This window comes from Podarcis raffonei, chromosome 7 (genome assembly GCF_027172205.1).
Source record: "Podarcis raffonei isolate rPodRaf1 chromosome 7, rPodRaf1.pri, whole genome shotgun sequence".
Lineage (NCBI taxonomy): Eukaryota > Metazoa > Chordata > Lepidosauria > Squamata > Lacertidae > Podarcis > Podarcis raffonei.
Window position 1 is genome coordinate 85,487,090 of NC_070608.1, and position 26,423 is coordinate 85,513,512.

Genomic DNA, 26,423 nt, shown 5'->3' on the forward strand with positions numbered 1-26,423 from the left:
ATCTTGGCCGCCCTCCTCTGCACACCTTCCAGAAGATGGTGAGACAAACTTCTCCTTCTTTGGAGGTTTCTAAACAGAGGTTGTCATGGATGCTTTAGTTGAGATTCCTGCATTGCAGGGGGATTTTAGGATTCTCTGAGTTAAATTGTGGTGCTCAGAATTGGACACAGTATCTCAAGTGTGGTCTGACCAAGGGAGAATAGAGTGGTATTATTACTTCCCTTGATCTGGACACTAGACTTCTGTTGATGCAGCCTAGAATGGCATTAGCTTTCTTTGCTGCTGCATCACACTGTTGACTCATGCTAAGCTTGTGGTCCCTATATCCTTTTCATATGTACTACTGGTAAGCCAGGAGTCTTCCATCTTATATTTGTACAGCTGATTCTTCCTTCCTAAGTGCAGACGCTTACATTTGTCCCTAGTGAAACTCATTCTGTTAGTTTGGGCCTAGTTCTCCAATCTGTTAAGGTAATTTTGAATTATGATTCTGTCTTCTGTGACATTAACTACCCCTCCCAGTCTGGTGTCATCTGCAAATTCGATGAGCAGCCCCTCAAATCCTTCCTTCAAGTCATTTATAAAGACGTTGAACAACAATGGACCCAGGACAGAACCCTGCAGCACCCTACTTCTAACTTTTTTTCAGGATGAGGATGAACCATTAATGAGTAGTCTTTGGGTTAAGTCAGTCAACCAGCTACAAATCTACCTAAGGGTTACATTGTCAAGCTCACATTTTACCAACTTCCTTGCAAGAATATCATGGGAGACGTTGTCAAAAGCCTTACTTAAATCAAGATGCGCTACGTCCACAGCATTCGGCTTATCCCCCAAGCATGTAACTCAGTATCCCTAAACTATAGCAGCAATTTGGAAATGGCATGGGACACATGGGGAAGCGAATTTGCCACTGCACAAATGGAAGATGTTCTGCTTACACACTTCTTTAGATGAATACTGCCCTAATTTCTTTAACTGGAGAATGCTGTCGTGATTTTCTAGATGTGCAATGCCGTTTGCCTACTTACAAAATCTTGCTGAATATCAGTAAAATCCTTTCCATATTTTTCAAGGGCTTCTTCAAAGAGATTTGCCTCAGAAGCAGACCATTCCTCCATCTCATCCCTGCACAAGACAGGCCCACCCTGGGGCACAAGGGCAGAAATTGCCTTGGAAATGTCATAGATGTTTTTGTGCAAAGTATCCATGGCATGGAACTACATAAAACAAACCAAATACAAAGTGTAAAAAAAGAAGAAGTTCCCAATACATAAAAAAATGCAACACATTTCAAAATAAAAAGCTATGAATGAAACTAGGGGACTGATACATATCAGGGGGCTGTTTGATGTTTTATTATGTTTTTATATATGCTGTAAGCCACCCAGAGTAGCTGGGAAAACCCCGACAGATGGGCAGGGTAATGCTACTGGAAGGAATATATTATTATTATTATCATCATCATCATCATCATCATCATCATCATCCTCTAATGCTGGCATGAGGAATATTTTTGGCTCCACAGGCCAAATCCTTACCAGGCCAAATTTTGACAGGTGGGTGGGGAAATCACCCAATGTCACAATGACATCTGGTCAGGACTCCAAAGTTGCTGCTAAAACAAAGCTCCCCCCCCCTTGTTTTAACATGGGCAAGGTATTGCTTAAACTAAGGAAGAAACCTTCACTGGAGCAGTGGTTCAATGGTTTGCACTGAACTGCCCAACTGGACAGGATTTAACCACCCGGTGAACACCAATGAGTAGGGGTTAAATTCTGTTGAACTGGTACAGGAAACCCCTTCCCAATTAATAAACTCCACATCAGTCATACAAATCATTTAATTAAGCATTGTAAATGATCACGAGCTTAAAATTTACCATGTACATCCTAGATTTTTTTTGTTTGTTATAGATTCACAGCTCCAATTGGCTCCTAACTGAACTGTCTCTTAAGCACACAAACGACACCAATGTAAAATGCTTCAGGACTCTTCCAGTGTTTTCAATCTGATACATTACTCTCTTTTTGCCATTATGCTATAGAGGTATTACTTTTAACTGAAAATCCAGCATTAGGATTTATTTTCTTAAATTCTTACCAGTGTGATATCCCTAGATGCTGCCGCAGCACTCATGTGTAAGCTTGGCTGCCGAACAGAACTGCTGCAGTCTAGAGCGCGAGCAAATGTACCCACAGAGCTAAAAAAAATGAAGAGAAGGTTGTCTTTCCGTGCAAGAAAACACACACAAAGCGAAGAAAGTAATAATAATAATAATAATAATAATAATAATAATAATAATAATAAATTTTATTTATATCCCGCCCTCCCCAGCCGAAGCTGGGCTCAGGGCGGCTAACAACAATAAAACAATACAAAAGTACAACACAAACAATACTCTAAAATCATTCATTATAAAATTAATTAAATTCAAGCCACTGGCCACCATTGGGCCAGAGCTCCGCGAAGATTGCCGAGGGAGGGAGTCAGGCTGTGCCCTGGCCAAGTTTACAGCAAGCACTTTCAAAAACAATTTGGTATGTATCATTTATTTGTACGAGGAAAAAAAGCATTTTTGTTACATTTTCATTGACTTCAATGATAATACACAGTTTCCCCAGACATAGTAGTGACCATTGCCCACCCCCTCTCAATTTTGTCATCGCAGAAAACTGTCTACCTTTATCAGGGGGAAATAGGTAGTGTGTGTACCGGAATCTAAGACAGATGTCACAAATGCCATGTTTCAGCTCACTCCCTCATCAGGTTAGGAACTTATTTAGATGACAAAGTCAACATTGTAGGAACCAAGAAGACCCATCGTGTCCATCACCACAGCTATACTGGGTTCACAGATGGCTGCTGCAAATGTTTTTTATTATTCATTTTTGCATACCCCAAAAGGATGGAAATTTGCTACATCAACTTTATTCTATTTGAGATTCCCTCAGAAGGAAAACATTGAAATGCAGGTTGTCAATACAAAACTTGCCCTCACCACTCTTAAGCAAACGCCATGTGTCATGTAGCATCGCTGAGTCCAGTGAACCGTGGGAGCTACGACTCAGAATCTACAACATGCATAATGGTGTCAGTGAAGTACGCTCACAGTCAACCACCAGCCTCAGCATACCTGCTGGAATTGTACTAATGAAAACTAGGAATCTGTTTAACAAAGGACAGCTGCTGAAATCAACACTTCCCATAAATGTATTTTCCATCAACTTTCACAGTGTTTTAATCCAACAGTGCAACATTCCAGAAGCCTCAATGGCCAGTGGTTTTGCTACAATTATTTTACGCACATTTAGAGATCACTAAGAAATTCATACAAGATACAAGTTGAAAGTGAAACCCTTTCTTCATCATCAAGTGAAAAAAGCACAAGCATATCTAGCTACCTCCAGCAGCTCAGTTTAAAATGTCATTTGAATATGAGTCATTTTAATCATTCAGTGCAATACCAGTTGACAGAGAAGAATGAGATCTAATAGCTGCTGAGGCACATTATCATCCTAAACAAGGCAGGAGGAAGAAGTAGAAGTTGTATGTTTTTATCTGCATGTGGAGATTGTGCAAGAAGACGTGAGCTAACGGGGCTATTTTACACTGAAAGTCTGTACAGTCTGAACAATGTACTTGAAAGATGAAGGTGTTAGACATCCCTTGAAAAGCAAACGCTTCACGGCAACCACTGTTTAAGCACCAAATAAATACAATTCTTCTGCTACTAATCTTCCAAACTGTGAGAAATAGGAAAGTTGTGCAAGCAGAACACCACCACTTGGATAGTCATATATAAGCCAGTGATTGCTGGTTGTGATATATCGATTAGACAAGATTCTGTTCACTCTGGGAGAGCAGCTCACTTTGTTTTGGGTAGATACAAAAGCCCTATTTTGACATATTAGCTGTAAATCCCAATCAGAGTAATATTGTAGACTTGACGGCTGTGACAGCGGTTGAGATAGTTCTCAATTCTATGCCCTTTTCAAACACCAAACCAGGGATCTTGCATTGCCGTTTCCTTATCAACTTTTGCTGGGGGAGAGACAGAGGTATGTTGACCATATATAGAGACTTTATTCCTTTTTTTGGTGCCACACTTCCTTACAGGCTTTTGACACTCTTCTAGAATTTTCATCCAGTATATTGAATACATTCTTATGCTTCCTCTTCCTTTGTGATATACTTGGTCCATTGAATTAGTAAGTGAATGTCTTTCTCCTCCCTCTGATCCACTCTAGGTAGGGAAGTCTCATTCTCTTGAGTATGGCACTTTGCCAGCTCATTCACCTGTTTTAACATGAGATCATCTAATAGCTCCCTTCGCTCCACTGCTTGCATCCTACCAGTAGCTGGTGCGTTTTCAGCCAAAGCCATCTCCGTGGCCAGATTAATGACACATTATCCCCAATTAGCCTCTTGCGCTGCACCCCTGTAGTCAATATAGACAAGACTGGCGGCTAAAGATTGAGGTGTACGTTCATTGCCAGCTACTTCATCCCTCAGGGGAGGAAGCTCGTAATTTTATTTTGTCTTCATTGTCTAACATGTGAAACATTTTCAGATACAAGTGGTGCTCCCTGTTTCTTGTACCCTTGTATAGTAAGACCCGCGACTCCAGGTTATACACACAGAGGGCTTCTCTGAAGTGCTTTTCTCATAGCCTCAGGCTCTTCCGCTCTGTCCTTCAATGTCCTCTTACTTCAGGGTGGAAGAGAGGGTGGACCCTTACCTATTTTATTCAAAATCTAGGTGCTTAGCTCATCCTCAGGGTAAGCCAGAAAAGTTATTGAGATGATGAATATCCGGGTGCTATATTGGTTTTCACAACTTAAAACTCCAAAAGTCTCTGCACGACTATGGACTCCCAGCCAGAAACTTGTATCTTGCAGTTAATAGAGATTAATTTTAATTAATTAATGTCGGTTATTTATATGCCACTCTGGACAGCTCCCAACAAAATAAAACCCTTTTGTGTTAATTTAAAAGAAGATAAGGCAAATATGCTCAATACCCAGCCGTTAGGACTGCTGAGTCAATTGCAACATTTTAAATATATATATATATCAAATGAGCTCAAAACAAACACTCTCACAGTCATCCAGCTGGAATCCCACTTGGGCAGCCATTGTATGATATGAAACAACTGCCTCAGACAACAGCAGTGCCATAGTGACTAATCCGGCATTGTACAGGCAACAACCGTTTTGAGCGCGTTCAAAGCATGCGCAACCGTGCACATGCGCATCACCGCAAACCCAGAAGTGGCAGGAAAAGGGGGCGGGACCAGAATGGGGTGGGTTGTAAGTCTCTGCCACTGCACACAATGACCTGGAACGCAACCCCCGCACAAATTGGGTGTTGCCTGTATTGTATTGTGTGAGATTGGTCAGATCTCTGCCACTTCCAAACTTCTATTCTTTTCAGAAGAGATTACACCGATATTTTGAAAGTAGTATTGCACCACTATGCATGGCATATTTTGATAACTTCATTGTGTGGCTGCTCAGTCCAAGCAAAGAATGAGATTCTGATGCTATCGAACAATGAATCAATGCAACAAAGCTGTTGCATTTAGAAATGATGTCTGCAAAACAAGAAGGAATGCGGCTAAAGAACTCTTGCTGCATCTCCCATTGATTTTCATACTGCTTCCATAACTTGAGGAAGAACGCACGAGTGAAGTCAATATACTCTGTGCTTTATCAGGGATGAATAACTAGCATGAGAATCGGAATGCCAGAAATGTGCCAAATTCAGCAACTGTCCTGTGTTAAATGATTGCCTACCTGCACATTTCTAGCAGGCATATTTATGTTTTGATGTAGGTTCGTAGATTACAAGTCGTTACCTCCTCTGCTTTGCTGGACTCCATGCTGCCAGCAGCTCCACCGAAACATTTGCTTAAGTGTGAGTCTTTTATCAGCTCCATCTGAGGTTTTCATGTCAAAGTAATCTGAAAACAGAACACAACTGATGTAGCAATTTTGCACATCTTTTGGTTATGTAATAATGAAGAATTGTGTAACGTGACCATAAATTCTTTGAATCCAGTATGACTATCACCTTAGTTCATACAACATTGGTTTCTAACCCGGGTGGCGGATTGAAATATTGACCAAAATTTTAATTCAAAACCGTCATCTTGTCTTCCAGTATGATGGCTTATACACACTACTTGCTGGAGTGGCAAAATGACTTCTCTGACATTCACTGCTTGTGGCAATGAGTTCTGTACAGGATGTACACCTTGACCTTTTTGTTTACCACTACCAGAGGAAAAAGGAGGACCTCTGCTTATTTATCTCATGTAACCTCATATGCACATTTAGTTCTCCCCCAAGTTGATGAAATTCGTTTTCATGAGCTTGAAACCTGAAGAAAATCACAGTTTAAGAAGTGAGAATATACAAAATCAGTGCCTAAATGTGGAATAAGGCACCTGTCGCATGTTTAAACCTTACTAGAGGCCTATGCCTAGAGCAAGTTGAATTGCCATCAGGGAATCCAAAAAAGGTACTAGCAACTGATGAATACACTTTTCTGTCCAAGTACCATTTGCTAACATTTGTTTGTTTTCCTCCAAGGAACTCTGTGATGCTCATGATGCCCAAGCTCTTCAAAGCACATATCAATCTCATGCCATACAAGGACAATGCTCTATAAAGCCAATGACAGAACTCAACAACAAGGGACAGGAGAGCTGTATCAGATGAATGCCCTCAAGACAGTTCTCCAAACATCTTGCTTTACATCTATATGCTACTTCCTTGTCTCAGGCCTGACTGCAGCTCCCATCTCCTTTCCTTCTAATTATTTCATATGCCACACACCTGAAAACTATTGCTAACTGAATGTTCACACTTGCATGAAGGATACAGAAAAACCACTATCAGTCTTTCAAATCAATGGAATCAGGAAAGGTCAGAGCAAATATTTGCTATTGTGAGGATTTCCATTCACAAACGGTTTTAGAACAGCAGCAAGCTGAAGAATGAAAACTTGCTTCCTTCAGTCAAGTATCATTTGCAATGTTTGTTACCTACCACTATACCTATATTAATTCCTCCATGTGGGCAGTATCCGCACCACCCAATCTGATGCATGCAAGTGCTACAAGCCATACATTTTAAACTCAGTAACAACTTCCAAAAAGCTTGCAATGAAGACATTATTAATGTTGACTATATCATCAACGATCAGGACATGGCCTTAGTATGCAGACAGCCCTTGTGCAAACTTACTGAACATTTGGGGACACAGTGGAAGAGATCAGTGAATTATCTGCTTTACTAGCAAACCGAATCATTGCTAATGAATGACTCAATCCCAAAACAATGGTATATAAACATTAAGATTATAATTACCATAATGATGCAACGGCAAACAAAACATTTTGTTTGACAAACAGCAAGCATTTGTTTAGGGGAACAGTATAATCAGAAAGCGGGGGAATAACCAGATTAAGACGCAAATTGTGATGTTTTTCTCCTTACCGTGCTACTACAAGGAACTGATCTATCTGTTTGTCTATTAGTGGATTAAATGCTTCCCAAACTTTTGTTTCAAGTTTTGATTGGTCTCTGCCATCATCTTCACCTAAACAAATTCAAATAAAAAAAGGGTTTATCTAGGCAATCTGGCAAAACAAATAGCGTACTGATGAGGAGTTTGCCTTCCACAAATCTTGGAAACTACAGAAAACATTTAACATTCAATGGTGAAAAATGCTACGGTTGTCTCTTTTGTAGTATTGCCAAGAAGAGTTTACTTCCCGCAGAATAACATGAGTGAAAAGTACACATCCAACCATTCAGCACTTCATATGCCAGCCCCATTTCCCCAAAGAAGCCACTTAATTCACATGTATACAGAAGCTTTGGAAATACAGAACCATTAGGTATCTCCTGCTCAAAGTGAACAAAACATGGCAGCTCCCACACACACACAAAAAGCTGATCACACCTGCTGATCTCTTAAATGAGATCCCACTCCAGCCTGACAAGGAGAACGACAACAAAGGCAAGCATTGGAGCAATGAACTTTGCAGAATAGTAAAGTTCTCCGAGAGGGAGAGTGCCGGAGTGTTACTGATTTGTCTCTCTCGTCCCCTCTTGTGTAGCAGAGATGAATTTAAGACTGTGATGTGTCATGTCCTCCCCTCATTCACAAAAACTGCTGGCTAATAACACAAGAGGGGAGAAGTCAAAAGAACCCTCTTGGCAGGAAGGCTGAGTTAGCGAACTCTCTGTGATAGCTCCATTGCCTGTGAGCCCCGGGTGCTAGGTGCCACCAGAAAGTCTCATGCTGGTAAAAGGTGCCAGGAAAAAGAAAAAGAAAGCCACAAGATTTGCAGACTTACAGGAAAAGGAAGCTAAAGAAAGGACACCTTTCTTTAACCTAACAATGATGATATTATTATTACAGTGGTACCTCTGGACGCGAACGGGATCCATTCCAGAGCCCCGTTCACATCCAGAAGCAAACGCAACCTGCGTCTGTGCATGTTGCGATTTGCCGTTTCCGTGCATGCGCGTGACGTCATTTTGACCATCTGCGCATGGGCGAGCAGCAAAACCTGGAAGTAACGCACTCCGTTACTTGCAGGTCACTGCAGCGCGCAACCCGAAAATACTTATCCCGAAGCAACTTTAACCCGAGGTATGGCTGTATTATATTATTATTTATTTAGATCAAGACAGATAAATGACATACACAGAAGAGGATTTAAGGCAAGGCAGAAAAAGGGTAAAAACAAAACAAAAACCATTTCAAAGAGTGAACAAATGCTAAGTTCTGCCTAGAACAGGGGTCTGCAACCTTTAAGACAAAAAGAGCCACTTGGACCCGTTTCCGAAGAAAAAAAAACTGGGAGCCGCAAAACTCGTCATTATAAAAATAACTTTTTTGTCACTTTTTTATTATTTGTTTGACCCCTCAGAATTACTCCTCCTCATAGAAATAAACATTAAATTAACAAGTTACCTTTTTGGGTGTGTGTGTTCTTCACTCCCCTTCAAAACAGTGACCAGTGTACATGCCCCCTTTCAATGCAGTGACCAGCGTACATGCCCCTTACAATGTAGCGGGCGGGCGGGCAGGAAGGTGACGTCGGGACGGTGCGTGACTAACGCACGCACCGCCCCCATGTGACGTCACAGCCAGTACAGCGCCCGCCACAGTGGGGAGTGTCGGGGCGCACAACGCGCCTCCTCCCCTCGCTAGTATCCGCCCCGGAGCCGCAGCAAAGGTGTAAAAGAGCCACATGCGGCTCCGGAGCCGCAGGTTGCCAACCCCTGGCCTAGAACATAGGACCCAACTGACCTGACTAGAGGGAGGGAAGATCTGGAGGGTGGGATGGCTCCTCCCCCGGAAGAGCTGCATATCCTGTCCAGTGGGAGGTGCCATCCTATTAACTGAATGTCCTCCAGTCCAAAAGTGTTTTTTTTAAGAGTGTTCCATATAATTTATTCTGAATTTTTCAGATTTAAGCTTAGTGTAAAGTTGAATTTGAATTTTAAATGTCTGTGTTTCTTATTCTGGAATTATTTTAAAATGCTGGAAGCTGCTGTGAAACATTTTAGAAAAACACTATAAAAATATTTTAACAGAGGTAAACCAAGATCAATTACCATTACAGAACCTATGCACGTTTAGACAGCATGAAAGGACTAGTTAGTGTAACACATCATTTGATATAGAGGCTGTGAAAGCATTCTGCAGTTCCTCAAACAAAAACCTTAGAACCCAACAGTTTCCAAAACCTTCTACAACACAACATGAATTCTTTATGGATTCATGCAGAAATCAGAAATGAAATTACCTTCTTTCAGTAAGTCTGTTACATCGGCCTGGTATTTGTTTCCAACTCTGATTTCTCCTTTATCAGCTAGAAGAGTCTTCTGCTGTGGATCGTATACTAGTGAATAAAAAAAGAAGTCCTGGGGACAGGAAGGGAAGTAAAAATTATAGCATTCCCAACAACTTGAATCATGAGTATAGAGCCACGCCTAACAATTTTTGCACCAGCAAATGGGAACAGAAAACCTGGTGGTGAGAAATCAAATGCATATAAAGTATGTACTCATGAAAAAAATTAAAATTACCTTTTACAAATTATCATTTTAGGAAGGAGACAGCAATGTGCACCAAATACATTGGGAAATGCAGGTGTGTATTGTGAAAGTAAAATTTAAGTTGCTAGGCAGGATGTTCCAATCCAGGCTCTCCAAGATAGCATTCTCAGAAATGCTACCTGTTCCTTTTTGGAGTCAGCTAGATATAGCTGTGCAATCTCAATGGGTGAATGAGATAAGAGTGTTGACAGGAGGAGTTTAGATTTGCTAGGCACCAGAAAATCATTTGACCAAAAACGATGAGCTCTACTCGACGCGAAATGTAACAGATTGCTGGCACTTAATGGCAGAAAAATTGCAGAATATTGTGGGGTTACACAGTCCTGCTGGCTCCCCTGAGCTTGCTTCTCCATTACTTGGTTCCTCAAACTTCAGTCTACGGGTGGTTGTGCAAAGCATGCTTGGGCAAGCATGCCTAGCTACTATCATCAATGAATTAAATTGACTCTCATTTATGGGGAGAAGCAGTAGGATACAAACACTTCGAGACTTGCTCCATTTGCCAACATAGGCACACACTTCTATTTGGCACCTAATCAACAGCTTGTTCTTTTCCATTTCTTCAGGTTAGGATTTGCCATGACATTTTGGCACTCGTTTTGCACTTGGCACTAAAGATCCTTATTCAGTTTTGCAGACAACCTCTCATTTGCTCCTTAACTCTGTCCCTTCTACATTGTGTCCCCTACCTCTGATCACTTCGTATTTCCACTTTGTGTTATGGAAAAATCCCTCTCACTTCTAGACAAGGCGTCAACCTTGCTCACTTTTTCATCTTAAGAGAACTTCCTCCCTCATGAAGCCTCACCTTTAAGTTAACGTACCTAGGAGACCACATCACTCCATTTGCAGACTGATTTCTAAGAGATGTTTATGAATATACCAAATATACCAGAGATGTTCATGAATTGCCAAATATACTATTTAAAGAATTGCCTTCATATGCAGCACTAAGAAGTTATGCCGAAACAAACTGCATGGGAGTCTAAACGTTTACAGAAGCCCCGTCACAGCTCCTGAAGCCTCAGAAAAGACGAAAGTAGTATCTTAGAATTGTATATTTTACAAAAAAGTGAAATACACTAAATAGAGAACTTTAGTCCCAACCATGCCCACCTGTGATTTAGGTGGTAGTTCTTCATAGTATGATCCCAAGATGGTGATAATATTGTCCCACTTCAAAGCATTATTGTAGAGCATGACTTGGTCATTGTGCTCCCAGAAGCCACTGCACATTGTGCTCCGCCACAACTTCCTGGTTTGAAACAAACCACGGTTTGCCATTACATCTGAATCGAACAAACTATGGTTTGCTTTTTTAGAAAGGCAGAAGCCACCTTCAAACCATTGTTTCTAACTCTGGTTTAGAGGCAAGCTATGATTTGCACACGCCACAGTTGGTGCAGTTTGGATGCCACAGCAAAGTGCTACGAACCAGGAAATCAAGGAGGAAGGTGGATCATGCCATTTGGTCCTGAGCCTAGGGCTTGCTGATCAGAAGGTTGGCGGTTCAAATCCCCACGACAGGGTGAGCTCCTGTTGCTTGGTCCCAGCTCCTGCCAACCTAGCAGTTCGAAAGCACGTCAAAGTTCAAGTAGATCAATAGGTACCATTCTGGCAGGAAGGTAAACGGCATTTCTATGCACTGCTCTGGTTTCACCAGAAGTGGCTTAGTCATGCTGGCCACATGACCCAGGAAAACTGTTTGCGGACAACCTTCAGCTCCCTTGGCCAGTAAAGTGAGATGAGCACCGCAACCCCAGAGTCGTTCGCAACTGGGCTTAACTGTCAAGGGTCCTTTACCTTTGAAAAAACATCGGACAACTGCTCTAAGCAAGTGTGGCAAAACAACTTGAATATTTTCAGTTTCGTATATGTGTGCCTACCTCACGTTCCAGATAGGATTTAAGGGATTCTGTTTCATTTAAGAGTGTAACACTGCATTTCCCTCTAAAAAAAAAGGAAGAAAAATAAGATGAGAAAAAAGGGCATTTGGAATGCCTGCATTACGTAAAATACAAATATGTTCTTAGGTTTATTAAAAATCATTACACGAAAATTCTACTTAATTATTCAGTCCACACCTAATATGAGTGGCTGGTAAGGATTCCAATTGACGTGAGAGAAACAGTTCTCGGTGTCGCAGTTGATGTTTCTGTTTCTCTGGTAAATCAATCTTTTCTGGGTTTTCCATCTCTTCTTCCATTTCTCCTAGTTGAAGATGAAATAACATTAATCTGTGAAGATGGTTGAAATAGTACTTCAATGCACTGCCAGATGAAATTTTTACATTTAAATTTAACTACCCAGCATAGCATCAGATCATTCTTGTAACAGAACACTGCTATATAGCCAACTTTATTTTTTTTAAAGATGCAACCCTGTTATATCCTGCTTCAGGTCATGATTTGCATGTGCACGCTAGGGATGTGTCAGGGAACTGCCATCGGAGAAACAGGAGGTGAAAGGGCTCACAGAGGCTGAGAGAGACTTATCAGCTGAGGAGGGGACCAGCAGGGGGAGAGGAGCGTAAGCTAAACAAATCCGAGAGGAACTACACCGTATATGACCGAGAACTACTCGCCATTCACGAAGCGTTCCAGAGATGGAGACACTTACTAATTGGTGCACAACATAAGGTGCAAGTGTGCACGGACCACAAGAATTTAGAGTATTGGAGAACGGCACGAGTGCTCAACCAACGACAAGTGAGGTGGGCACAGGAGTTCTCCAAATTCCATTTTGAAATTTGCTATGTGCCAGGTCCAGAAAACGTCAGAGCGGATGCTCTCTCACGCAAACCTGAATATTTGGAGGGGGGGGAGCACCCGAAGAGAGACATATCATCCCAGAGGACCGCTGGGTGTGTGGGGCGGCCTGGGTGGGGCAAAGGGAACTGGTAGAGGGAACGGTGAATGATGAATACGCCCAGAATAAGCTCAGAGGTTTAAGGAGAGAGGGAGAAGACCCCAGAGGTTTTGAAGAAAGAAACGGGGCATTGTATTACAAAGGGGCACTATATATACCCGAAGGGGAATTGAGAGGGAGAGTACTCAAACAGCTGCACGACAACCCCACAGCGGGGCATTTTGGGCAACACAAGACCATGTGGTTGGTTACCAGGGAATTTTGGTGGCCCAAGGTGAGGGAGGATGTACGGGAGTATGTAAGAGGGTGTGACCAATGCCAGAGAGCCAAAGGAGAAAGGCGGGCACCAGCGGGGTTATTAGAACCGTTACCCACACCAGAACGACCGTGGGAGGCGGTATCGATAGATTTTATGACTGATCTGCCGAAATCCAAGGGGAAAACCGCCATACTGGTCGTAGTAGACCTGTTAACTAAGATGGGCCACTTTGTAGCTTGCTCACATGCAGTCACGGCGGAAGAGACAGCTAAATTGTTTGTAGAACATATTTTTAGGCTGCATGGCGCCCCCTTGAGGGTGGTCTCAGACTGAGGGAAACAGTTCACGTCCAGGTTCTGGAGGAAGCTCATGAGCTTGCTGCACGTAGAGGTCAATTTTTCGACTGCCAGGCACCCTGAGACCAACGGGCAGGCGGAGAGAGCAAACGGTATCCTCCAACAATACCTGAGGTGTTATGTCAATGACAGAGAGAACGATTGGGTCGAAAAGTTGGCGCTAGCGGAATTTGCCTACAATAATGCGGAGAATGTGTCCACCGGGATGAGCCCCTTTTTGGCTAATTATGGGTGCCACCCCAGGGCGTTTCCAGGGGGAGGAGGGGAGAGATGGAGTGTCCCGGCCGCCGAACATTTTGTAGAAGAAATGGAAGCGATCCATCGTCAACTCCAACTCAACTTAGAAAGGGCCAAAGAAGAATATAAGAGGCAGGCAGACAAGAGCAGAAGGGAAGGTGAAACCATTAGGGTGGGGAGTCAGGTGTGGCTGTCAACCCAAGGGTTGCCGTTCAAGGGGGGTTGCAAGAAATTGAGACCCAAAAGATTGGGACCATTTGAGGTCATTCAACAGGTCAACCCAGTGGCTTTCAGACTCCGGTTACCGAACCACATGAAACTGCACCCAGTATTCCACAGGTCATTATTGTCACCGTATAGGGGGGAAGGTGAAGGGGTCTCCACACGGGGGCCAGTCTTAGAAGAAAGGGAAAGCAGCAACCATGTGGCGGAAATCATCGACTCCAGGTGGAAAGGTAATCAGGTGGAGTATTTGGTCGCGTGGGAAGGGGAACCGGAGTCGGAAAACGCCTGGGTGACGGCAGAGGAGGTCAATGACGAGATCTTGATCGAAACGTTCCACCAAAGGTTCCCCAGGAAACCTCAGTCAGTAGCGAGGTTCCGGAGGGAGTACTTTGGCACCACCGACGAGGAAGAGGAACTGGAAGGATTCAGGGAATCGGAGTTGGAAGAAGGAATAGACTCCGATGAGGAGGAGTACTTAGAAACCAGAAACAGCAACCGGTGGAGGGAAGTGTTCGAGACTTCGGAAGAGGAGGGAGGTTCTTTCAGGGGTTTTGCTCCCTCGCCTCCCGCAGAGGAGGGGAGGGGAGGTGGTGAAGGGGGCCCTGGAGGGGAGGTGGATGTCAGGGAACTGCCATCGGAGAAACAGGAGGTGAAAGGGCTCACAGAGGCTGAGAGAGACTTATCAGCTGAGGAGGGGACCAGCAGGGGGAGAGGAGGAGCTCCAAGGGAAAGTGAGTCGGAGGGAGGGCTCAGAGACACTTCAAGCGAAAACAGTGGGGAGGTTTCAGGACCTCCCATAGGGACACCCACTCCTCGCCGGAAACTGTCACGCCGAGAGTCCAGAAGACGCGTTTCCGTTAAGGAACTTTTATGCTGGAAGAAGTTCCGTAAACGCCCACTGTCTGATGCTACAAGCGACTGACGGAGCCATGCTTAAGGAGCTCCGTCACAGACAGAGGTTTGTGGACTTAGCCAAACTCTGAGGGACTAGGAATTTTACGCACAAGCAGCTCATCATCCCATCACAGGATGCAAAGAAAACAGAATTAGTGAACTCACTGCATAATTTGTGAACCACCTTGGTCTCATGGTTACTGGGCTAGGACATGCCCAAAAGGTTGATGTCATTCACTACACCAGAGGAGGCATCAGATGTTGACATAATCAAGCAGCTGCTAAGGCCTAGAGCCCAACCACTTTCAACAGAAATCCTATTTCACCACTTTTTCTAGGACTTATTGAAAGCATAATAGTTGCCTACAGCTTCATTGCAGCTGCTGTGGCACCAAGCTGTCAGACATGTAGACACTGTAACAGATCTATACATGCACAGTCTAACCCCATGCAAGTTTACTCAGAAGCAAGTCCCGTCAGTTTAGCAGGAATATGGAAATTGAGATGGGTATAACCTATCAAAAGGAATAGACCAAACAGGAAGGGAGGAGTAGCATTATATGTAAAGGATGTGAAGAGATCCAAGACTTGGAGCATGGAAGGCAGACTGAGAGCATAATGGTGAACATTTCAGAAGAGAGAAACAACAGTGACATTACTGTAGGTGTCTGCTATAGACCACCAAGACAGACTGAAGGTTTGGATGATGTCTTCCTAGAGCAGATTACCAAGCATTCAAAAAGGAGATACATGTTAGTAATGGGAGACTTCAACTTCCCCATGATCTGTTGGAACTCAACTCTGCCAAGAATGTAGGGTCTGACAAATTCCTCCATTGTCTCACTGACAATTTCATTTCCCGAGGGTTGAAGAAGCAACAAGGCGATCATCTATCTTGGACCTGGTCCTCATCAACAGAGAAGAACTGATTGATGAAGAGGAAGTGCTGGAAGCCTTGGGAGAAAGTGATCATGTTCTCCTGGGTCTCATTATACAAAGCCAAGGGAAAGCTGAGGGTAGTTTGATATGCACTCTGGACTTTAAGGCCGATTTCAGAAAGCTTAAGGAACTACTGGGTGAGATCCCATAGTCGGAAATACTCAAAGAGAAGGAAGTCCAAGCTGGATGGGGATTTATTAAAGGTGAAATATTGAAGGCAAAAAGGCAAAAAAATCCAACAAGAAAGAAAAGTGGAAGGCATCTAGAAAACTGGTGTGGCTGCATAAGGAGTTTACAGATGAGCTGAGAGTTAAGAATGGCATCTATAAGAAATGGAAGAAAGGAAAAATCACAAAGGAGGAGTATATGCAAGTAGCCAACAGTTGCAGGGGGAATGTCAGGCAGGCCAAAGCTCAGAATGAACTCTGACTTGCAACAGAAGTTAAAAACAAAGGTTTCTTCAGCTATGTTTGAAGCAGGATGAAAAACAAGCAAGTAGCAGGTCCTCTGTAGTGGAAAAGGTGAAGAAATGCTATTGGGTAACAGATAACTGCTCAACACCTACTTTGCCTCTGTCTTCACCCAAAAGGAAAGCAATGCCCATCTGGTGATAACAGAATAAATGATGGAAGGAAGGAGCTGCAGCCCAAGACAGGAATAGAGGTGGGAAGGGAACACCCAGCTACTTTAAATGAATTCAAATCTCCAAGGCCTAATGAGCTGCACCCAAGGGAGCTTGTGGATGTAATCTCAGAGTCTCTGAGAGACCCCCCAGTGTAGGAATGAAAAACACGGCAGACGAGAGGTAGGTGTCACATGAGGCGTCTGACTGGGCAAGCCCCAGGCGTCTCACTTTTATTGAGTATTAACAAGCATTGCCACAGGTGTGCTTGTGGCTGATTGGTTGATACAAACACAAAGAAACTTGTTGCTGATTGGTTAACATAAGTACAAGGCGGGAATTACATGTGAGAGGTGGGAATTACATGTGAACATTAATCATCGATAGATTAAAGGCTGGGAAACGAGGTTGGGACTAGGCAACCATGGAACCTCCTAATTAATTATAACTAAAGATTGATATAGCATAAAACAATTACTAATGATTGATCATAACATGAAAGAATATAATAATCAAGTTCTGTAGATGTGGTCAGCTATGCATTGAGAACAGGTCATCATGAACTTAAGATGAACTGAGCAAGGAAGGAAGGAATGTCTTGGTGTTTGGAACAAGTTTGTACAGTGTGTGCAGAAACAGAGAAAAGAATATAAGCGAGACTTCCCAGAATGCCAGAGAAAAGAAGCAATACTTCCCATTCACATAAAGCCACAGTTATGTGCAGTAAAAGAACTTATGTGCAGAAAGAGAACTTCCCTTCACCCCAGGATGGTACACAAGGAGTGGGGAGGGGGGAATCATTCTGTCTGGCATGCTTAAACATTTGTGCAGACAAAACAATTGGAAGAGCACAACACTGCGTTCCACCCAGCAGCTCCCTTTAGCATGTTATTTAAAACTAAGTCAACAGTTTATCATTTAAGTTAATAATATAGAAAGCTTACTTGCATGTTTGTCAGCCAGTACAATTAATGTGCTTGAGATGTCCCTCCGTCTATAGAAACACACCACTTTTGCTTCTACGTTTCCATTGGCTGTCTGTCATAGGGAGCAAAATAATAATAAAAATTTAATTTCAGGTGAGAAGCTTAAAGGGTAGGTATTTAAATGTGGCTTAAATGGTAGGTATATAAATGCTTTATTACTAACTACACCACAGAACACCAATACTAAAAACCAAAATGAAGCAGAATGCAAATTTTATAATACTCAATTTATAATGTACTTAGCAACCAAATGATTTCATTTTGATTATTTTTCTTTGCATATTAGTACACACAATCATTAGTGAGTGAAGAAAAAAGATCCGATGTAATATTCTAAACATCAAACTATATTCTGCTACTATAGATCTTAAGTCAATTTTCGAATAAAAACCTAGAGATCAGCTCTGGGGGAAATCAGACACATTAACTTCAACCTGATCTAGACAGTTATAGCCTTCCTACAGTTATCCATGCTGTCCGGTAACCTCTTGTTTTGGTTGCTTCAATTACTCATTTCGATTAATCATTATGAAATTATAAAAGGCACTAAGAATCACACAAATGGCCAGTTTTCAATGAAATTGATATAATATTTATACTATGTATACCATTGTACAGGGCTATTTATAGGACTGTCTATGAACAGGATTTACTTAAAGCAAGCTTTTGTCATATATCTGAGTCGGCACTATGGACTTTTTATATTTATGCAATTATTTCATACTTAATTTTAAAATTCTATTACATTATCTTAATGCCCAAGTATAATCATATACAGCTATAGCTGTTCATATTCCTATAAGGGACACTGAGCAGCATGTCCAAGTGAAATGAATGGGAAACATTTTTAAATGTGGCAGACACTTCAAAATAAGTCAATGCATACCCCCAAAGCAGCCACAAAGTTATTTGCATATTCCTTGCATGACTGATGTCCAGAAGATTTTGGATTTCAGGACAATCCCACCACATGGGGAGGTATGTGCTGTGGAGGCACAACCTCTCCAGCATTTTGGTGAGGCTCCTGAGCATATCAGCACTAGTTTCCCTTGTGTTAGGTACAATCTGAGTTCTTTCCTTTTAGCCGAGATAGATTTAAAGGGAGGTTTAGACCACATTCTAGTCCATTGGGTGGGGTCTATGTCATCCTCCCATTGTTTTTTGATTATGTCGATGGGTTTTGTGGGATTTTGGAGCAGTATTTTGTATATTGTGGATACCATCCCCTTGCCGTGTCCCTTTGCTGCTAGGAGGAGGTTTTCAAAGATTGTCATGGGTCTAGCTGATGCTGACTTCACTACTGCAGGTATGTCCAAAGTCCGTTTTGGGGGCCTAATCCAGCCTGCCGGTCAGTTTAATCCAGCCCCTGTGGCAGTTTATTTCCTAGGGTAAAATCCCCAAAAAAACCTCAACAACTTCAATCCTAAAAAAAGGTTAACAACTTTGGTTGGCCCCCATGGCCCTTCATTTCATCAAATCTGGCCCTCTTTGAAAAAAGTTTGGACACCACTGCACTACTGTATTGTTTAAAAAGGCATGTAATTGGTGGTGTGTTGGCCAGGGTGTCTGGGTGTCTCCTAGTTTGTCTTGTATTTCTTGTGTCAATGTGGGTTTGTTATTTTTGTAAAAGTCTGCTAGGCGGCATAAGCCTTTGGTTTGCCAGGTTTTTATCTGGAAGTTTTGTGCTATGTGGCAGAATAGTGGGTGGTGAGCCAGGGGGATTAGTGGGGATGGGTTAGGGACAGTTTGCCTGCTTCTTCCTTCCATGTGCTGACCCCCTATTTCAATATTTTTCTTAATTCTATCACTTTACAAAAAGGTAATTGAGAGTTAGCTGAAAATTATAAAAACTGTTAGCAGAACTAGCAAGTACCGCCAATACCTTCAAAAGTCACTGAGTGCACTGATATATTTTTTACCTTATTGAGTTCTTCTATTCTCCTTATCAAATATGGATTACTTGAAGAGTTTTCAAAGTAGACATAATCTGGGGAGGGGGGAAAAACCAATCTTGAAGTACAAGTTTTAGACACCTAAAGCTTATAAATAAGAAAAAATGACTACATTTTTTTTACCCACCCCCTCCCAGCGACACACATTCACACCACCTTTAAAGATCACTTGTTTGTGCCATCATCAAATGCAGTGATATCATCCCCACTCCCAATACTTATGCATCACTCACTCCCCATGGGCTCAGGCAGTAATGACACATCAAATCCATTCCAGCCCATAAAGGTAAAGGTAAAGGGACCCCTGACCATTAGGTCCAGTCGTGACCGACTCTGGGGTTGCGGCGCTCATCTCGCTTTATTGGCCGAGGGAGCCGGCGTACAGCTTCTGGGTCATGTGGCCAGCATGACTAAGCCGCTTCTGGCGAACCAGAGCAGCGCACGGAAACGCCGTTTACCTTCCCACCGGAGCGGTACCTATTTATCTACTTGCACTTTGACGTGCTTTCGAACTGCTAGGTTGGCAGGAGCAGGGACCGAGCAACGGGAGCTCACCCCATTGTGGGGATTCGAACTGCCGACCTTCTGATCGGCAAGTCCTAGGCTCTGTGGTTTAATCCTCCCCAAATTGCTCCCGCCCTCATCAATTCTGGTCTACAGGCAACTTAGCTTGGACCTGCCCACTTCTGGTCCTCCCACAATAGTTAGGCAGCGAAATCACTTAAGAGAAACAGCAGCCAGTCTGCATGAATGCTTTGACAGCAAAGGAGGGCTCAAAATTCCACCCTTCTCACTCAGACGGACACTTTTGCCCATTTGCCAGGTCAAAAACCATTGTTGGCAGAGAACAACTCAGCATAAATCATTTTTTTAATAAATAAAAAACCTGCTGCAGATTGCTTTTGCATACTGCTATGGGAATATCATTGACAGACCATATAAAAATACTTATAATAAATAATAATAACCCATACAGATGTGTGGGTTTTAGAGGATGATTCCAGGAATGGATCGAAAGGTGAGAGATTAAATTACCATATTTTTCCATCTATAAGATGCCCCCACGCATAAGACGCCCCATATTTTGGGGGCAACAACCAATCGCCAGTCCATCCTAGGCACTATCCGTGTATAAGACGCCCACTGAGTTTTGACATATTTGGGGAGGGGGACCTAGTCTTATACATGGAAAAATACAGTAGTTTGTGAACAAAGATTATGGGGAGAGGGGAGATTTAAAAGAGAAGGGAGGGAACTCCTGAAGGGTTCTGCCAACCTTTGAGAATACAGTGAGCTCCTCGCCTGTTTCCCTTTTAAAACTAATCCCACTGCCATCTCAAAGGCAGGGTGGTATGGAGTTGGTGTGAGAGACTCCCCAAAGCCTTTGTGAATCTGTCTCTTTGAGATGCCAGCAAGATCAGGCTTCAAAAGAAGACTGCCCTTTGAAAGCATTGCCTGCACACCAGACTTCTCCCTTTGGCAAAAATTGTCCCATCGCCCCATTTTACAGGGGTGGAGCGAATTTTTGAAAGCTGTTTGCAAAAGGTGTATTTTGCAAACAACAGCTACTTGCAATGTTTTCAAAAGACAACTTTATTTCTCCCCTCCTCACTGGTTCCTCAACCCTGGTTTAAACAAACCATGAACAGTAAGCCAGACATATTTTTCCGTGTATAAGACGCCCCCATGTACATTTGGGGGGACTCCAAATTAAGAAAACACCCCTCAGCACTACCAGTGTGTAAGACGAGCCCCAATTTTAAACCCAACTTTTTGGTTAACAACCTAGTCTTATACACGGAAAAATACGGTATATCAATTTGTAATAAAAGGGCCTTTAAAAAAAGGAATAGGTCATCATTTTTTTAAGTCTCATTACATATCTGATGTAAAGACATGCCACATGCCTAGTGGCAGCTCATGCATCCAAGTTACAAGAAAACATTCACCTGTGACCGTAATGCCCAAGAGCCTAAGGGTCAATGCTATAATTCCATGGAAACTGGCTATAATAGACATCAAAACCACTGGCATGTATTCAATTGCAGGACAAACTGCACAGAACATGCCTGCAGTGTGCAAATATCTAACACTGCCACATACTAAGGGGTATCAAAAGTTTACAAATTGCCACAAAGATTACATTAAGAAAACTAACATGCAATGAAAAGTTACCAGGGTGGGGAGGTTTACACGCAAGTGCCTTAAGCATTCTTTCAAACAGTAAATAATAAAGGACAACAGAACAATTTAAGCAGGAGATAGGAATGCTGTAGAACACAATGGTAGATTAAGAAAATACAGTGGTGCCTCGCAAGACGAAATTAATTCGTTCCGCAAGTCTTTTCGTCTTGCGATGTTTTTCGTCTTGCGAAGCACGGTCCATCGCAACTGCGCCTCTTCAAGCGGCTTTAAGAAAAAAGGGAACAAACTCGCAAGACGTTTTCGTCTTGCGAAGCAAGCCCATAGGGAAAATCGTCTTGCGAAGCATCGCAAAAAACGAAAAACCCTTTCGTCTTGCGCGTTTTTCGTCTTGCGAGGCATTCGTCTTGCGAGGTACCACTGTGATGTGCTAGGTGCCCAAAAGGTTTCAAAAAGCTGCACACCCCTTCAGATGTCCAACCTGCTGTTTGACTATAATGCTTTCATTATTCCATTCTAAATCATTTAGCTCATTTTGGTCACTTATGCATCAGTAAGTCCCAAAAGCTTCCAAAACCAGGCAATCAGTGTCACAGCCCTATCCTTAGGCAAAATGAGGCAACCACCTCAGGTAGCATATATCAACAGGAAGCCCTCCCCCCCAATCTTTGTGTGGTAGGTGGCCTCTGCTGCTACATCTGAAACTGCCCTTAGGTGCAGTTAGAGATGGGAAGGCCTGGAAAAAACTGGGGGGGGGCAGTTTTTTCCCCAGTTTTTCCCCAAAGCTGTTTGGGGGGGGGAAAACAGGGGGGGAAATCATGCAGTAGTGTTGTCAGTGTTGAAGTCATGTTCAGCTACCAGTCAGGTCAGCTTTTGTGACTAGAATGGGAGAGTTGCCATCTTGTCCTTTGCCTCAGGCAGCAAAATGTTTTGGGACAGCCCTGCAAGCAAGCAACAAATAGGTGAGTCTAAGTGCAGCTGTTGAAGAAATCCTCTACACTGTAGTGTATGAGGAGATCCCTGAATAAAGAAGTTGCTGTGTTTGTTTGCTGTGCATGCCATGCTTATATGGTTTTAGATGTATTTTTAGTTTTAGATGTTATGATTTATGTGGAAATTGTTTTCCATTTGGTTGCGTACCTTTTGATGTGTTTTGTTTACTGTTTATGATTTTTGTTATGTTGGTAATTATGTAAATCTTGTCATGTTGTAAGTCGCCTTGAGCATTGTTTTAACTATGGAAAGGCGACATACAAATAAAATGATGTTGATGATATAGCTTGTGGTTTTATACAGAATTAGCCATAAGAGAAATGGAGAAGTTTAAATTAATTTTTCTAAATTAATTTCCTCCGGGAGTGCTGATCCATAAAAAAAACTTGTTACTACAGTATGAACTTATTTAACTTTGTGCGTTTTAGATACAGTAATACCTCTACGAACCTTCACCCCGTCGACTGTCCATTTCAGCGAACGTCCGCAGCAAATCCAGAAATACCAGAACAGGTTACTTCCAGGTTTGCCGCTCGCGCATGTGCAGAAGCACTAAATCGCACTTCGCGCATGCGCAGAAGCACAAACTGTTCCGCGTGTGCGCGCAGAGCAGCGCTTTGTTGAACATCCCTTTCGTTGAGTGTCTAGGGCTCCGGAACGGATCCTGGACTCAAAACTGTCGGAAATCAAGCCCATATCAGGAGAAACTGCAACTCTCCCAGGCAACCAGCTTGCTCTCCTGTTGACCTCCCTGGCTGCATTCCCCAGCAAGATCCAGGCTAGGTCGCAATAGGCGATCCTTCTCAGTGTGAGAAGAACACACGCCCTCTTTCCTGCCCCCCGTGGCAGGGGAAAGAGATGGGAGGAGAACCTGAGCTTACAGGGTTAAACAGCTCAGAGTGTACGCCCTGCCTACAATTTGGGAGGGGGGAGATTCTGCGTCATTTCCGAGACTCTCCAGCCTTTGTTCTTTTTCTCTACTTTCGCTTTTGAGGAGAGTGGACGTGTTTTCACGATGCTGTTCGACAATGGATAGTCTGCTGTAAATAAAAACTGCTTCTAGCTGCTAATATCCTAAGTGGAATTTATTTAAGCACACTGAAGAAAGCACTTGAGTTTGCAGCTTTCTCTGACCGCTGCTTAACTCTGCGTTTGCTCAGAGCATCGGAATGTGGCCCTTTGAAGTCCGGAGGCCTGGCTGGTAGCTGCGCAGCCGAAGCGGGCTGGACGCCAAGGCTTATCTGAGCAATAAATCTTCTTCAAGAGATCTTGTACATGTACAAGATACAGAGAGGTTACACCAGTTGCAGATAAACCTTCAGAGAAAGATATGACAATGGCTGCGGCTAGGCCTGACACACTATCAAGGCTTAAACTTCCAGATTCAACCATTGGAATGCTCTCTTGTACCTGCAACCTCATCATACAAAACGCTCTCAAGATAACCCATGTTCTGCTAGAGTAGACAGGTCAACAAATGGACCAAAGCTGCAATCCTAACTGCACCTACTCAGAAGTAACTCCTATGGAATTCTCTCAGGTAAATGCAGGAATCTGAGCACAAAGGAAATCAGAAGACAGTGGGTAGCTGAAATTCTGTCAATTTGTTCCTGACCAGACCATTAGCGTGCTGTAAAGCGATTGTCCTCACAGAAAGGACTGGAGAGAGACCAAAAATTTAAATCTGTCTAGTGCTGGAAAGTTAGAAAGAAATCAGGAATCATTACTTATAAATGTGGTGTTTATGGTGGTGTTAGCTGTGAGAGTAAATAAAGTTTTCAATTTATATGTACTGAGTGAAGTGTTCTTTTGAAACAGGGGCTGCCTGGCTGTCTCTGGGAGCAAGATAAAAGATCCACAGACATCCACATGAAATCTTGCCTTTGATGCGTAAGGTGACTTTCTGCGGAAAATGTCTAGCTGTCTGTCAACCGGTCAGCCCCACACCTGCAATATGGGGATAATAATACTGTCAGAACTGTATTACCGGTCATGGATATAAAGTTATTTAACCAAATTTATATACCACTTACTTGAGAGAAAGCCTCTAAGCCGTCTACAAAGAATAATCTGACATATTCATCACAGATAGCAATAAAAAGAAATTTATTACAAATTGACATAAAACTTTATCAGAATATTGAGTGTTGAAAATTACATGCCTAAGTAGAACAAAAGAGTGTATAAATTCTAACTACTAATTCTAAATGCACTCCCCTCTTTGTTCAAAGTATTACAGTCACCTTACAAATCTTAGACAAAGGAACTTTATTTTACTTATCTATTTAAAGCATTTTTATCCCACTCCACATCTGAGAAGTTTCCCAGAGCATCTTACGGATTAATAAAAAAGCCCCTGTCCTCAATCTTACAATCCAAAAGACACTACATAAAAGGAAAAAAGGATGGGGTGGGAGTAAGAAAAAAGTAAACTCAAATACTAGTTATAGAGTTCTATATACCAGAATTCACCTGTTCTTCTACTTCCTCACTATCATCCAAAGGTCTGGGAGAGGAGGAATATTTGTGCCTGGTGTCTAAAGTTACATAACAAAAGCACCAGATGAGTCTCCCTGGGAGAGCATTCCATAAACAGAAAGCCACCACACAAAAGGCCCATTCTCATGTCCACGTTCTGGACCTCTTGTGGAGGAGGAGAAAGAAAGGTCTCAGATGATGATTGCAGAGTCCAGTTTGGTTTATAGCAGTCCTTGAGGTATTCCAGTGCTGAGCCATTTAAGGCTTTATAGATCAAAACCAGCACTTTGAATTGGGCTTGGAATCAGAGTCAGGCCAGGTTTGGTGTAATATGCTCAAACCGTCTTGCCCTGGGAGCAACCTGGTCATTGAATTCTGCACCAGGTGAAGTTTCTGAACCATCTTCAGAGACAGTCCCACTTCTAATGTGTTGCAGTAATCCAGAGCATAGACAACGGAAGTTAGGTTATCCCTGTCCAGATAGGGGTGCAGCTTTGAAATCAGCCAATTGAGGCCTTCTTCTTCTTCTTCTTCTTCTTCTTCTTCTTCTTCTTCTTCTTCTTCTTCTTCCCCGCCCATCTGACTGGGTTTCCCCAGCCACTACATCTTCCAACTATATAGGAGTATGTTGTTGTTGTTTAGTCGTTTAGTTGTGTCCGACTCTTCGTGACCCCCTGGACCAGAGCACGCCAGGCACCTCTGTCCTCCACTGCCTCCCGCAGTTTGGTCAAACTCATGCTGGTAGCTTCGAGAACACTGTCCAACCATCTCGTCCTCTGTCGTCCCCTTCTCCTTGTGCCCTCCATCTTTCCCAACATTTTTTCCAGGGAGTCTTCTCTTTTCATGAGGTGGCCAAAGTATTGGAGCCTCAGCTTCAGGATCTGTCCTTCCAGTGAGCACTCAGGGCTGATTCCCTTCAGAATGGAGAGGTTTGATCTTCTTGCAGTCCATGGGACTCTCAAGAGTCTCCTCCAGCACCATAATTCAAAAGCATCAATCCTTTGGCGATCAGCCTTCTTTATGGTCCACCTTTCACTTCCATACATCACTACTGGGAAAACCATAGCTTTTACTATACGGACCTTTGTTGGCAAGGTAATGTCTCTACTTTTTAAGATGCTGTCTAGGTTTGTCATTGCTTTTCTCCCAAGAAGCAGGCGTCTTTTAATTTCGTGGCTGCTGTCACCATCTGCAGTGATCATATAGGAGTATAGCTCTGCCAAATGCTTGGAGGAAGGTGAGGTGATTGCCTTGTTCTTGTGGAACACACATCAAAAAATGCACATCTCAGCTGAAGTAACTGAACATGAGAGAAGAGACTTTTAAG

At 42.8% G+C, this 26,423-nt stretch overlaps 1 protein-coding gene across 6 annotated transcripts in view; it reads right to left on the reverse strand.

Annotated features, from left to right (window-relative positions):
* Window positions 1–26,423, reverse strand: part of MTA1 (metastasis associated 1) — a 65,623-nt gene that overhangs the window by 31,918 nt on the left and 7,282 nt on the right. For 4 of the 6 annotated variants that reach the window (XR_008331636.1, XM_053397279.1, XM_053397283.1 and 1 more), the window contains exons 2-9: window positions 19,451–19,518; window positions 17,490–17,583; window positions 12,230–12,356; window positions 12,032–12,095; window positions 9,833–9,950; window positions 7,506–7,608; window positions 2,104–2,203; window positions 1,032–1,220 (exon numbers count right to left, since the gene is read on the reverse strand). Coding sequence is in view for 5 of the 6 variants with exons in the window: in XM_053397279.1 (XP_053253254.1) it covers window positions 1,032–1,220; window positions 2,104–2,203; window positions 7,506–7,608; window positions 9,833–9,950; window positions 12,032–12,095; window positions 12,230–12,356; window positions 17,490–17,583; window positions 19,451–19,518 (863 nt within the window). In the remaining variant the exon portion in view is untranslated. Of the gene's footprint in view, window positions 1–1,031; window positions 1,221–2,103; window positions 2,204–7,505; window positions 7,609–9,832; window positions 9,951–12,031; window positions 12,096–12,229; window positions 12,383–17,489; window positions 17,586–19,450; window positions 19,519–26,423 lie in introns of those variants that run through there. The other 2 variants (XM_053397282.1, XM_053397281.1) reach the window with 2 other exon arrangements.